Source organism: Fusarium oxysporum, chromosome 5, assembly GCF_000149955.1.
Source record: "Fusarium oxysporum f. sp. lycopersici 4287 chromosome 5, whole genome shotgun sequence".
Lineage (NCBI taxonomy): Eukaryota > Fungi > Ascomycota > Sordariomycetes > Hypocreales > Nectriaceae > Fusarium > Fusarium oxysporum.
Window position 1 is genome coordinate 3244491 of NC_030990.1, and position 13370 is coordinate 3257860.

General features: G+C 48.8%; 3 protein-coding genes and 1 non-coding gene across 7 annotated transcripts; 2 read left to right on the forward strand and 2 right to left on the reverse strand.

Annotated features, from left to right (window-relative positions):
• Window positions 1-3925: 3925 nt before the first annotated feature.
• Window positions 3926-4020, forward strand: FOXG_18237. Its single transcript has one exon. It is a non-coding gene; the product is annotated as a tRNA-Ile (tRNA).
• A 41-nt stretch (window positions 4021-4061) lies between these two features.
• FOXG_02116 (ATP-dependent RNA helicase DBP8) lies at window positions 4062-6039 on the reverse strand. The gene has a single exon (XM_018379405.1). It carries the CDS (start codon window positions 5882-5884, stop codon window positions 4265-4267), a length of 1620 nt encoding a protein of 539 aa, XP_018235447.1. The 5' UTR covers window positions 5885-6039; the 3' UTR covers window positions 4062-4264.
• A 1597-nt stretch (window positions 6040-7636) lies between these two features.
• Window positions 7637-12698, forward strand: FOXG_02117 (STE/STE7/MKK protein kinase). Of its 4 annotated transcripts, none has more exons than XM_018379407.1 (5): window positions 7637-8419; window positions 8475-9203; window positions 9252-9913; window positions 9966-10387; window positions 10472-12698. In XM_018379407.1, the coding sequence occupies exons 1-4, from the start codon at window positions 8375-8377 to the stop codon at window positions 10108-10110; spliced, it is 1581 nt and encodes a 526-aa protein (XP_018235449.1). In that variant the 5' UTR covers window positions 7637-8374; the 3' UTR covers window positions 10111-10387; window positions 10472-12698. The 4 variants fall into 4 exon arrangements, with proteins under 4 accessions (XP_018235449.1, XP_018235448.1, XP_018235450.1 ...); XM_018379409.1 differs by having other exon boundaries at window positions 7868-8419; window positions 8481-9203; window positions 10472-10676; XM_018379406.1 differs by having other exon boundaries at window positions 9966-12698.
• On the reverse strand, window positions 10373-13142 carry FOXG_02118 (uncharacterized protein). Its single transcript, XM_018379410.1, has 3 exons — window positions 12895-13142; window positions 12754-12841; window positions 10373-12698 (listed from the first exon to the last, which is right to left on the reverse strand). Exons 1-3 carry the CDS (start codon window positions 13008-13010, stop codon window positions 10677-10679), a joined length of 2226 nt encoding a protein of 741 aa, XP_018235452.1. The 5' UTR covers window positions 13011-13142; the 3' UTR covers window positions 10373-10676.
• Between the last annotated feature and the right edge of the window lie 228 nt (window positions 13143-13370).

Here is a 13370-nt window from a genome sequence, read left to right on the forward strand (position 1 = left end):
CATAGTGGCCGATTGATCAGTCCAGATTGCGTATTCCGCTTCGCATCGTGTACCCTGAGGCATAACTCCGCCTCATGTGCTTGTCGTCAGCAGCCAAGGAATCATAGGGCATACTTCGAAAGGGGGAGCTTGTTCCAGACAGCAAACGTAAGCGAAAGCGAGAGAGTATACCATGGTAGGGTATCGTCCAGTAACAACGCACGATGCTCACTGTGCCCGAGCCTGGCGCAGTCCGCGGGGAGTATGTACGTCCTTGTCCACGTATCGCTGTAATCAATCGTAGGGCTGAGCTCAGTCGGCCGCCATCAAATCCATGCATGGATGTCGGCTTTGTTGTCAAAGACCGAATTACGGTATACGAGCCAATGATAGTCAGCAGACATGTCAATCACCACCATCATGTTCAACGATAACGAGCAAGAAGTAATCCAAATCTCTATACAACTTATGCCTCATAGTCACTTGATAAGCTTTTACCAGGCAACTCTCAAGCTGTTCTCGCTTTCGTCGTTTGAAGATCTAAGTCAGTACCAACCTATTGTATTGCCAGCATGTTTGTGTAATATGATTGCCTATTTTTAAAAATTAGGCAACTCTTTTCTCCCAGGTATTTCTCCGCCAAACAGTATCATATTCCATATTAGCTCTTATCCTTGCTGTGCGTATGCTCATGTGAAGTAAGCAAGTTTCTTACATCTAATCCGAATATCCGTAAAGACAGTCCTTTATTAGCTTTAATTCCCTCTTTGCTCGTTCCAACACTGTCAACTCGGCTACACGGCTAGCCTTAGACGGCCTCTTAATCGGTCCAAGATGATGCCGACTTACAAGAAGCCATGTTATTGCCGGACTAGGCCGGCCTATCCTGAATCCCGAGGTCGCCGACCACTAACCGTCCGTGACTGTCCGCTGGGCGGTCTAACGACGGGATTGACAAGAGTCACAGATTTCCAAACTCCGCTTTTCTGGAAATATTTTTCGTTCTTTTTCGCTTCCATCGCCGAAAGAGGCTCCACGATGGGTCGTACGGTGCCTCGCTAATCAACATCAGCCAGCTCGGCGGTACTCACATCGCGGATTTAAAGAATGGGTCTCTGTTGGTGTCGGACAACTCCTTGGGATGTTCATTGGATGCAGATTTCTTCGATTCATGTTCCACTGGAAGTTCCAGCCATGGATGTGATGCAGGTTGGGAAAAGAGCTCAATACGTCCGTTAACTCGGCTTCGACCGATGTTCGAAGAATTTTCTTCTGCATGGATCCTGGTTCGGATGATTTGATATCATTTGACTCATCAAGCCTCAGAACAGATGCATCGTAACTCGTACTCAAAGGGGTTTAACACCGACTAAATTCCGCGTATTCCCATGACGATGTGACACATCGCAACAGCTGCTGTAAATAACACAAGGCGCAGACTGTGCTTCACGCAGAGCGCCATAATTGGCGAGAACTCATCGGTCGTGTGCGGACCATTGACCGCTGGTCTGGTTAAGGTTGCCTACAACACAGTCAGCATCACAGCTTCGAAGGGCGGAGATTGGTGAGTGTCACGACCTCACGCTCAAAGAAGCCCGCCAGCCAGCGCCCGTCTGAGGCTCAGGCTTTGGGTCCAGGGACATATGCGTTAGCGTGGAAGCTTTCGAAGCCCATGCCGAATTTGGCTCATTAAGCGGATGGTCCCTAATCTGCTTTGTCAGTCAATTCCTCCGTCTTCTTCTCGGCCGAGGTTGATCAGGGTGTGTGCGTATCAGCGCCGAAAACCCTGCGAGACTGATTCCTAATCCGAGTATTGATGATATTATTGCTGAGTGAGAAGCTTCTACAAACTACGATGCATCCGTTTATTTCCCCTCCCTTGGTAGATCTAAAATTGCGAACCTACTACGTATTTCAACTTATCTTGACAAAATGCTCGTGTGAGGGTATCTGCCGCTAAGTAAGGTTGGCAGGTAAGTTTTCTGTCCTTGTGACTGACTTTCTGGCGGACAATTTTCGCTTTCGGGTGCACGAAACATGCCGAACCCACTTGCACACCCAGACAAACACCTACGTATCAATCCGATCAGATCAGCGGGGGGATACTCACGACAATCTTTGCGCAGCTCACGGATTTCATAGTGGCCGATCTACCGAGAACGTGGGGAAGCAGCCCAGGAACGCGGTAGGCATGATTTCCAGTTCTCAATTCTTTATTAAGAGCAGCAAAACCCCGGCGCTGGTGATTACATCCTAGCCCCGAAGGATCCGTTGTCCACTGTCGCAGTTTTAGATAAACCCGTAAATTCCGATTTGCTTGACGATGTTATTTTATGTATTGATTTATGAGGTCTCATGACTTTATTCCCAAGACGATATTGTTGGAGTATATCGATGATTCCGAACTTGGGTCCAGTGTTAGCATTGAAGTCGATGACGTTAACGCTCGAGTACAGTTGAGCATGTCATTGACCCGCCAAGATTGATAATCTACAAAACCAGGCGTCGTCCAGCTCAGGAACAACGCCACGAGCTACGTCGTCAGCGACAAATGTGATAGGAATACCACGCGATCTGGTGCTGTCGTATCCCTTACCCGGAAGAGACTAACTACCCATCGATCACACAATTCGTCTGACAGCGAAGCAATCGGGAAGGCAATTCGAGGACTTTGCCATCTGGCTTGGCTCAGGTTGTCTAAACCTACGTCACTCCAGGGTATGCATTGATCGACGAAATTTCCCGATCATCAAGTCCAGTCTAGTTACCAGTGAACTCAAGATCGGATCGATAACAATGACGCAGGAGAGTAGCTCGATGTCAATTAGCATTTCTGTAAGGCTATTCAGCGAGTCCGACCTCATATGCAAAGCTTGTGAGCAGAGTCTCGGATAACACGCTCGCGGTTGAGGATAAAACGGCAATGTCGGGCAACTATCAGCAAGCCGGCGCGATATCGGCGCATATTGCCATTTCCAGTCCGGTACGCTGGGATGTTGCGATGACGGCACTCATGACAGAGATACTTACACCTGATTTGGCCTAGGCGAGAAGTAGCTGATTCTACTCGGGTTTGCTGAGAATCATCACAAGCTCAACATAGATAGTTGTGAATAGCAGTCATCATCTTCTCGCAACAGGCGCGGATGATTAACAACAGAATCTTACAGATTCATTCCGGTAATTCGTTCTAAGTTTCCTTTTGAATGGGCCATGTTCGTCCATTGGCTTTGGGAACCACAACATATGATAACATCAAATACACGACTTCATATGTATCCATTGAGTATTGATGGTTGAACCGGCGCCCACGTCGGTGCCAGACATGATTCTGTGTTTACAAAGGTCAGGCATCTACTCAAGACTTCGGTATAAGCCAGCCTTGTTAGACATGCGCCTATATAAATTACTTGTTGTATGCCCTCAAGACCTTGGATGAGAGGCACAGCACGACCCTGTGTAATGTTACCACTGATGTTCCAGGTAACAATTAATGAAGACTTCGTATTGGCAAGAATATTGTCGAAAGGACAAGTGATCTTTTATAGATATGTAAATAGCACTAAAACCCGTCACGTCTGAAAGTCGAGAACTTCATCCTATTGTTTATTTGAACTATGTTAAAGATAAATATAGTCAATAAAACTTCTAAATCAAAAAGTATGCCAAAAAGCATGAGTAAACACCCTATAACTAAAACATATATATCTCTTACTATCTTATTATACTGAATAAGTACTTACTAAAAGTAAAAGAAATAATACTTAATAAAGTAAGTAAATAATAATTAAATACATATATATATGATGATATTAAAACAGTCCAAACTTTAGAAGTATATTAAAATTACAGGATAGCCTATCATTAGCACGGAAGTTGGAGTTCACTTTCATGGTCAAATGTTCGAGGAGCCTTATATACTGGAAATTTCCATCGTCGGCCGTGAGCCCCCATGGTGTAGTGGTTTATCACGCAGCTCTTATATGTCCAAGACTTCATGGAGGTATGCTGAGGTCGCGAGTTCAATCCTCGCTGGGGGCACCAATTTACTTTTTTGCACTTTTCTGCTTATATCAACTACGCACCAAAGAGGTTGATCGTAAATTCTATGCAAAGAGTTGACATGGGATACCTGGTTGTGCTTTTGGCATGGCTTTAAGCATGTGCAGGTCGGTGGAGCTCTGCATGTTGCGCAAATGTCTACATGAGATCGATCATTAGCTTCTTGAAATCAACATTAAAAATACGCTTTTGTCTATCCATTTGATCCAGAGATTCCAATGCTTTATTCCACTCGCAACTTTTGCTTCGTGCGCTTTCGCTTGCCACCGACTTCCCTCCCTTCCTCTACCTCCAATAAAGCCTCGCGTTTCTTCTCTGACACGATCTTGAGGGCATCGCGAATCACGCGAGTCTCGAGATTGACGCCCTCTTCCTCCCAAGATTCCATATCACGGCCGACACGCTTTTCGATTGTAAGGGCCAGTTCCACGTCACGCTGGCCCACAAAGCTGACCGCCTCACCTTTGCGACCCGCACGGGCTGTACGACCGACTCGATGGATGTAGTCATCAGGGTCGCGTGGGAGATCGTAGTTGATAACAAGGCTGACTTCAGGAATATCCAAACCACGAGCGGCAACATCGGTTGCTACAAGGATACGGGCCGCTGAAGCGCGGAAACGAGCCAAGTTGTCGATTCGCTGTCGTTGGGGAAGTTTAGAGTGTAGAGAAGTGACTCGATGATCAAGCATTCGAAGAAGATGGTGAAGGTAGTCGGCGGTCGAGGTTCGGTTGCAGAACAGGATGACAGTTTTGTCGACATTGGCTTCGGTGAGCAAAAAGACGTGGAGGTAGTGCTCCTTATGAGTGACGGGCGTCTTGATATACATCTGTTTCAGCGTCGTAGGAATAGCCAATGTCTGCGTGTCAACCTCACACACGAATACTGGTTGCTTTCCAGGCTTGATTGGCATGTCCTTGAGAGCTCGAACTTCTGGAGTAATAGTAGCAGTAAACAGAAGCGTCTGTCTCTCAGTAGCTGGGGGAAGAACAGAGAGGCATTCTTCCACGTCAGGAAGCATACTGCCAGGCCCATTGGCGTTGAGAAGGCGATCAGCTTCATCAAGAACCACGTATCGAACTCTCCTCAATCCACAAATGGTGTCCTCTCCGGAAGTTCGAATATGATCCGCGAGACGACCAGGTGTTGCAATTATCACATGTGGCCGCTTGCCGATCTCAATGGCCTGTGTGCGCATATCTGAGCCTCCTGTCACCAAGATCGCCTTGAGGCTCTGAGGAGAAGAGATGGCCTTGAACTGCTCAAAAATCTGCAGTGCTAGTTCTCTTGTTGGCGTTAAGACGATAGCAAAGATGGCAGTAGGATCCTCTGACCATTTCTGCAGGATAGGCACAGCGAACGCTACTGTTTTACCAGAACCTGTTCGACTACCACCGATACAATCCCTGCCTTTCAAGATCTCGGGAATACAGCCCTTTTGAATACCCGTCGGCCGTTTAATAGCCATATTTGCCAGTGACTGTACCAGCCATGGTCGCACGTTGAGGGAAGAAAAGGTGGTATTTGGGTCGGTAGGAGCCTGGATCGAGTTCTTGGGTGCGATCAAAGGTTTAGTCTGAGCCTCCCTCTGGTCGACTTGAGCGGCTCGCTTGATTCGAGATGGGACCTTGATTGTAGAAAGAACTCTCTTCAGCTCATTGTCTTCCTCGTCCTCGTCTTTGACCTCGTCACCTCCAGTCTGAGGCACTTCTGCTGTCCTCCGGCGTTTTCGAGATGTGGCGCTGTCAAGGTAGTCAGACTCGTCAGAGGATGAGGCGGCACCAGACAAGAGTTCTTCGTCTGACGCAGCAGTCGCACGTTCGGGATCGGCAGGCGGCACCATGATTCGGGTTTTATAATTGCAGGAGTCAATTTAGTCCTTTCAAAGACCAACCTCCCAAGCTAAGGTAGGCATGCAAAGTTGGATGCGACTGGACTGGAAATTTTTGGCGGTGACAGGCGTCGCAAAATCGCGGGATGGGACCCTTGATCCACTTTCGGCGCCACATGCAGACACCTAAACGCGCGCTTACAGCAATGGGACATGTCACTAAAAAAGCGCTATCAAGGGCTAACGACCCCTACGACGTTCACCTATAGCGAATAGACTGATGACTGATTTCACTGTTTTTATCTTGGATTATCTAGTTATGTACCAATCATGACCAGTCTTACAATGCCGACAATGGCATAAAACGCGTTTGAAGCCGACACTCGGGCGCCTGTTTTGCCTCACAAACGTGTAAGATCGCCCGTCATATGCCACAGGGTTCCTTCAACGAATGGGGAGACATGTCGGGGATGTGTTCAGCTGCGACGTAGCTAGGTGATGTGACAGCCATTGTGTTTCGCCATCTGATTGGGTTTGTAGGTAGGTATTTTGTTTTGATTGTCAATCGATTTCACGAACACGTCCGGGGTCCTGGTATTATTCCAAATATCTAGCTCAGGGGCTTCCCAGGGTGGCATTTTGACTTGTCACCTAAGAATCAGCATGTTTTGTCTTACGACAACGACATTGCATATTGCCCTCGAAAGCTTTACGAATTGGATGCTGACCGAGGGGTTGAAGGATCTCCTCATTCCTAGCTTTGGATTGCGGTTGGACCACGTTGATATGGGACAAGCGCCTCCGATGCAACTGACCCATGATTTCGAATTAATAGCTCCACTAGGTTTGATGCCATGGAGTACCGTAGCCTGACTTTGAATTTCGAAACGAGGATGTGGAGGTTAACTCAGCTCATTGGAATATGGATGAGACCAAGTCAAACTGTACTACTGTTGGTACACCGACGGTTGGGGGCCATGGCAAAAAAAACCTGAAATACTACAGAGTGTGACGACGAGAATGACGATGTGTGTGCAACCCAGCTACAAACCTGACCTTGAGCTTGTGGCTTCATGTGCCCGGATCTATTGTCTCTCAAAAGCCCATGTCCAATATTGATATTCATTATTTCACGATAGGTGCATTGAAAAACCCGGCATGATAAACCGCAGATGAAAGAAGAAAGAGCCGAAATGACACCAACAATAGCTTGTAGATTCATCCCACCATTCATCCCATTGGCTGAACTGATGGCAACCCTTGGTTTTTATATCGGGTGGCTTGGCTTGCTAGACTTCAAACCAGTCGCATTGGATGCGTGGTATCACAGTGTAAACACACTCACATCTAGGTAGGGAGGTAGTCGGGTAACTGACCATCCCTATCCCAATACTCCTACCTACCTGTAACTTAACTTAACTTGGTCTATGTTGTGGTTGTAGCCCGTAAGAAGTAATCAAGCGCGTGTTGTATTGAGCAAGTTCCTAAACCACTTCAGATGAGTTTGGCGAGAATCTGAGACATACCTCAAAACCACCAATACCTGGAAAGCCCGCCTTCCAGGGCTGGGTCCAGCTTCCCGTCCCTCCCCCCTCAAGTCTACCTTAGGTACCTAGGTAGGTAGGTAGGTAGGTAGGTAGCGCTCAATGCTTGCAGGGAAGCCCAATCACTCAACGCCCCGCGCCGCAAACAAAGAGCTCCCCGCCCGTACCTCAGGTACAACACTACCCCTAGGGGCCCTGTGCGTCGTCTTCCACTGAGCTCTAGGGGTCACAGATGCCCAAGCGCCCCGCCCTTCCTAGTCTCAGTGGCAGTCACAGTCACAAGCCCGCCCACCCAGACCCGATCCAATCAATGCACCTATGGTGGACGCCATTCCCAGCTTACACGTCCTCTTTTCTCTAGTTCTCGCCCTCCCATATGATCTCACGTCCTTTCTCATCTTTTCCTCCTGCCGTTTCGGATTCACTCGACGACGTGTCGTTCGTTGCCACGCCTTTTTTTTTTTTTTGTCAGCTTAGGTCCTGTTTTGCGACGTTTTCTTGGGCATAACAACATTCAGTATATTTACGAAGTCTACCTACCTACCTACCTATACATCTAAACGCCGCCAACCGTACTTTCCCCGCTCTTTTGCGTGGGCTGTTGTTACTCCTGCGGCTGCCTCACTTGGCTCTTCGACGACGACATTCATACCTTATTTTACTCTCAACTAAGCAACTGGCTTAACTGATTCCCAACACTCGCTATTGCTGCTATTATCAAACACTCGACGTTGAATTAGTTGCATCCGTATATCCGTGTTCATACTTACGACGACGCTGGCCGCTCGACGACGCTTACTCCTCACATCCGACTATCTCGATCGTCTCTAGTTGATACCACCTTCCCTGGGAGAGACTTCTTTTCAGAACAAAGGAATCACTTTCCATCTGATCCCCAACAAGACCCCATTATTGCGTATACGCTGTTGGAACCTGTGTCACCAGCGCAACAGCGAATATGGCCGACCAACAGCCTCAGAGTTCTGATTCAACTCCACTACCCGTACGCTCTCCTGATTGCTCTTCCCTGTCTTGAATGTTTAACTCATGAATTATAGCAACAGCCTACTGCTCCCACTCCAATTTCTCTACCAACACATAACTCGGGCCCCTCTCCCGTGCTTCTCCTCCGACCCGCCATTCCTGGCGCCAGAAGTGGTGGAGCTCGTACACCCAGGCTTGGCCTCGCTATCCCACCATCACCTAATGCCAAAGCTGTAGGCAATCAAGGAGCAGCCGCGGCTGCCCCTTCAAGGCCTCCTCTGCCGACATTACACCTAGCAACCCCTATGGGTAGTCAAGTCACTCCCCATGAACAGTTACCACGATCCCAATGTGCAACCCAAGCATCGGCTGGTGGTGGTAGTGAAAGTAGCGCGGCTCACTCAAGGTCTGGCAGTTTCGGCCCTCTAGATGGACGGGCAAGCAATCCCACTTCTGCAGGATCTCAATATTCCGCTTTGTCCTTTGCTTCGCAGTATGGTATAGGTGTATCAAGACCTCAAGGTACTCCGGATCCGGTATCTGCTGTAGGATCTATGTACTCCGAGAGAAGCGAGGGTGGGGTCTCCATGGAGCGTGATGGAAGTCTTCAAGGTTTGGAGGCATTCGATAAACTAAGCCTCGAGAAGGCCAGGACTCTCGACGTTGATGAGCTTGACGAAGAGGGCTGGAGAATCGCAAGTTTGGAGAAGAGAATTGTCGAGATTGGAAATCTAGGTGAAGGTGCTGGTGGTGCTGTCACAAGATGCAAGCTCAAGGGCGGTAACACTGTTTTTGCCCTCAAGGTGAGTTATTTCGACCATAAGCCACAGTTTGATTACTGACGTTTCAAGGTCATCACTACGAATCCGGACCCCGATGTCAAAAAGCAGATTCTCAGAGAGTTGGGATTCAACAAAGAGTGCGCTTCAGACCACATATGCAAGTACTATGGAGCCTTTGTCGATCCAGCTACGGCCACAATCTCAATCGCCATGGAGTTTTGTGAAGGTGGCTCGCTTGATAGCATTTATAAGGAGGTCAAGCGTTTGGGGGGCAGAACAGGAGAGAAGGTTTTAGGAAAGATTGCCGAGGGTGTTTTGGGCGGCCTCACGTACCTGCATACTCGACGAATCATTCACCGAGACATCAAACCTTCGAACATCTTACTCTGCCGAGACGGTGCCGTGAAACTTTGCGATTTCGGTGTCTCTGGCGATTTCGGTACTAAGGGAGAGGCCAATACTTTCATCGGCACCAGCTATTATATGGCACCTGAGCGTATCACCGGCCAGTCCTATACTATTACTTCGGATGTTTGGTCAACCGGAGTCACCCTTCTCGAGGTGGCGCAGCATCGTTTCCCATTTCCAGCAGACGGCACAGAAATGCAACCGCGGGCTGGTCTTATAGATTTACTCACATACATCGTAAGACAGAACGTGCCCAAACTGAAGGACGAACCTGAAATGGACGTGTATTGGAGTGACAACTTCAAATATTTCATCGAGTGCTGGTAAGTCTCCTACCCCCCCCTCCTTCAGGAGCGTGTGCTAACATTGTCTAAGTTTGGAAAAACAACCCAACAGACGAGCCAGTCCTTGGAAGATGATGGAGCACCCATGGATGGTTGAAATGCGCTCCAAGCGTGTCAACATGGTGAAATATCTTTCTTTTGTCTGGGGTTGGGATGAACAACCTAAGGACTCTTAGAAAAGATACACAACAAGCTCAAGCTTCGGAGCAGCAAAATGCTAAAGCAGCTCAAACAGCACAGGATGTCAAATAATGGAAGGAGGTCAGGACGGCAGAAGTTCTCGCAAAAGCAGACGAATTGGTGAAGCAGGCCTTGGAAGAAGCAGATCGGAGAAATGGCCATGCAGCATGAACACTTTACACAATGCCATGAACGAACCAGAAAAGGCCACATTCCTCGTCAGCCATTTCCACTACGCCCACGATTATGTGAACAAAGGCTGCGGTCTTCGTTGTGAGCATTTCTCTTTAAATACACACGTCACTGATGTTTCATGATCAAAAATGATAGCGGACAAACGACCTGACCAGCCTGCAGTAGGTAGCATCAGAAGACCCTCTTGTGGGATTATTATGTCCTCAGTAGCAGTGTATGACTTGAGGATTGGCGCAATTGCTCCAGCAATCAAGCTGAGGGCTATCAGAATATAGCGAGCTCCACATTAGATATATGTCGTATCTGGCATCCAAGCGCCTTAATTTTATTGTATCCCCCACTTAAATACATGGGTATCAAATTCCTGTTAAGTGTCTCTTGCAACGGTCTCGGTATCTTCAGGGGGGTCGCCCATGAGCTCGCGTAACGCAATAGTTGCGTATGCACTGCGTCCAAGTTGGAACTTAACTACCACCGCAACCTTTGTAGGTTCCTGAGGAGCAGGAGTTGCTTCAGGGGTAGAGCCATCATCTGCTGTCTCTGCTTGGACATATGTCATCTCAACCTCTGTAGAAGCGGGCGTACCATTCTCAACCTTCGTTTTCTTGACTGTCGAGTCGGAGTCGACGTCCTCAAGAGAGCGCTTCCTGCTAGGGCCCTTCGAAGCTTTGATATTGTCCAAGTCAGTTGGGTGCATTTGCTCTGCATTATCAGAGTAGGCACGGACCTCAGCGGAGGGCGTGGCGAGGAATCGGTTCATGATTTTGCGGTATCGGCCAGGCAGACTGAACTCGCGGCGCATGCGGCGCATTTTGTAGGGGTCAAGGTTACCATTCTCGTCGCGACCCATAAAATCCTTGTAGAATTCCCCAATATCGTTCTCAGGATAAACGACGTCGTAGCCTGGTGTTGGCAGCACAATGTCGAAGATGGTGTAGTTACCACTGGCGGCTTCTTCAGCGGTAAGGGGACGAGCGCGAACGGGAGCATCTTCGTCATCTTCGACAGGGTTGATAATGTCATCACCGTCTTGGTCCTGGCCGCTGACAAGAGGCGTACTCTCCGTCGGAGCGATAATGAGATCGCCAGCAATCACGTTCTCGCCGTGAAGCTCCCAGCGACGACTGGCGGCGTGGTTCCAGATGTAGGACTGGTAGGCATGAAGGTACATGGAGCGCAAGCCACGAGTGATGTGAACCAGAGAGCCAATGAAATCACGTCTAGACTGAGCGCCCTGCCGGTTTAGATGTCTGAAGATGCTATTCTCGGCAGAAAATCGACGAGGCATGAGCTTGATGGCTCGGTCGACATCTTTGTCTGTAAGGAAGAGCATGCAGGCCTGGTTTCGCAGATACTCGTCTCTCTTGGAGGGTTCGTCAGGGATATCGCCTGCCTCAGCCCTCTGTGCAATCTTGTCATCGTAATGGAGTAGTGACATGACTGCCTCCTCGTACTTGTCCCCGAGGATGAGTTGCCCAACCTGGTGGGTGCCAACTTCGTGAGTTCCGAAGCGCTGGTGACCGAAATAGTTGATCCAGCCGTGTTCAGTCATATGGTTCAGAGCCAAATCAACGTTCTTCTTCAGCACTTCTACCCGCTGGGCGATGGGCTGGTCGTTGGACTCGCCAACTATTTGGCAACTCTTGATCGCAATCACGAATTCATTGCCAAGAAGCTGTCCGAGATAAATTGGCTTGTCCTTATAGTCGTAATCTCCCGTGGAAACACCCCAAATCCTCCCGTTGATACCAGCGAGGTTTCGTGGCCGCATGTATCGCACCGAGCATCGTTGCACTGTAGAAGCTCTGCGGTCTTTGGTACCAGCATATCCGATGACCTGGGGCTTGACCTTGAGGAAACGAGCAATCTGATTCACGGCATCCATGGTGTCGCGGTTCTCCTTGAACAGAGTAAAATGCAGGTATTCGCCAGCAGGCTTTTCCTCGCGGCCACCACCGCGACCACCACGGCCGCGCTTCTTGCTGTTGGCTTTTCTTGGGGGGATAAGAGTTGCGACAATAGCACCTTCGTCAGTTGTGTTGGTATCTATCCGAGACTTAAAAATGCGGCGGATCTCTTGGTGAACTTGACCACGCTTTGCCCTGTCGTCCATGGGCTCCGATGTAACAGACTTCTTCTTCTCGTGGTCGGCGCCATGGCCAGACCGATATACTCCAATCAGCTCCTGGGCGAATCGCTGATCAGTCAGACCCTCAAGAATGGTGGCATCCTCGGGTGAGACTTCGTTGACCGTCTCAGGTTGAGGTGCCGACTCGGGTTTAGTAGCGGTCTCGCTGTATGTTTGCTTCAAGGCATCTTTCGCAGGCTCATCTGTTTTTGTTTCCTGGGCTGTAGACTCGCCGTTGAACTCTTTCTTCACCTCAATCGCCTGAGAAGAAGTCAGTGGGTGCGCTATGAAAGTCGTAGAGCCCGTTTCTGCTTACTGGTGCTTCTTCATCTGCCAGTCCGACTTGTTGTAGGTGCAGGACTGTGCCGTCTTCTTTGATCTCATTGACTTGAAAGTCCGAGAATCTGTATTGCGTTAGTCTCTCAATTGCCGACATGACCATGACTTCAATGTTCACCTAGTCCGCATTTCACCAGTCCATGGTGTCGCGAGTGGTGTCACACGCTGGCTAATTCCTATGGATCGTGTATAAGAGACAGTGCCACGCACCGCGTGATGAGATTGCTCCGCCATTGCAAGTATTGCGACTGTAATCTAGCCGTATATCAATTCTGGCGAAAGCTTGCGACAGATGTGTTTGCTTCCACTTGATGGTTGAAACAACTGGTGGGGGCACCTTTGCGATCTGTAATTTTTTCCCCGGCAGTATATTTCGTCTTAGATTCAAAACAGAAGGCGGTGAGCCTTATCTTGCCAACTGGAATATGGTGCGGCGCCTCAAAAGGCAGGCGGTCGAAGATACGTATTTATCAATCCAATGGAGGACAGGCTCTTGTTAAAATCTGTTTGTTTACCAGGTTGCCGAAAAGTCGAATAAGAGAGAGAACAGATGCTAATGAAGTATGTACTATGGTGGTATGGTGGTATGGCTAT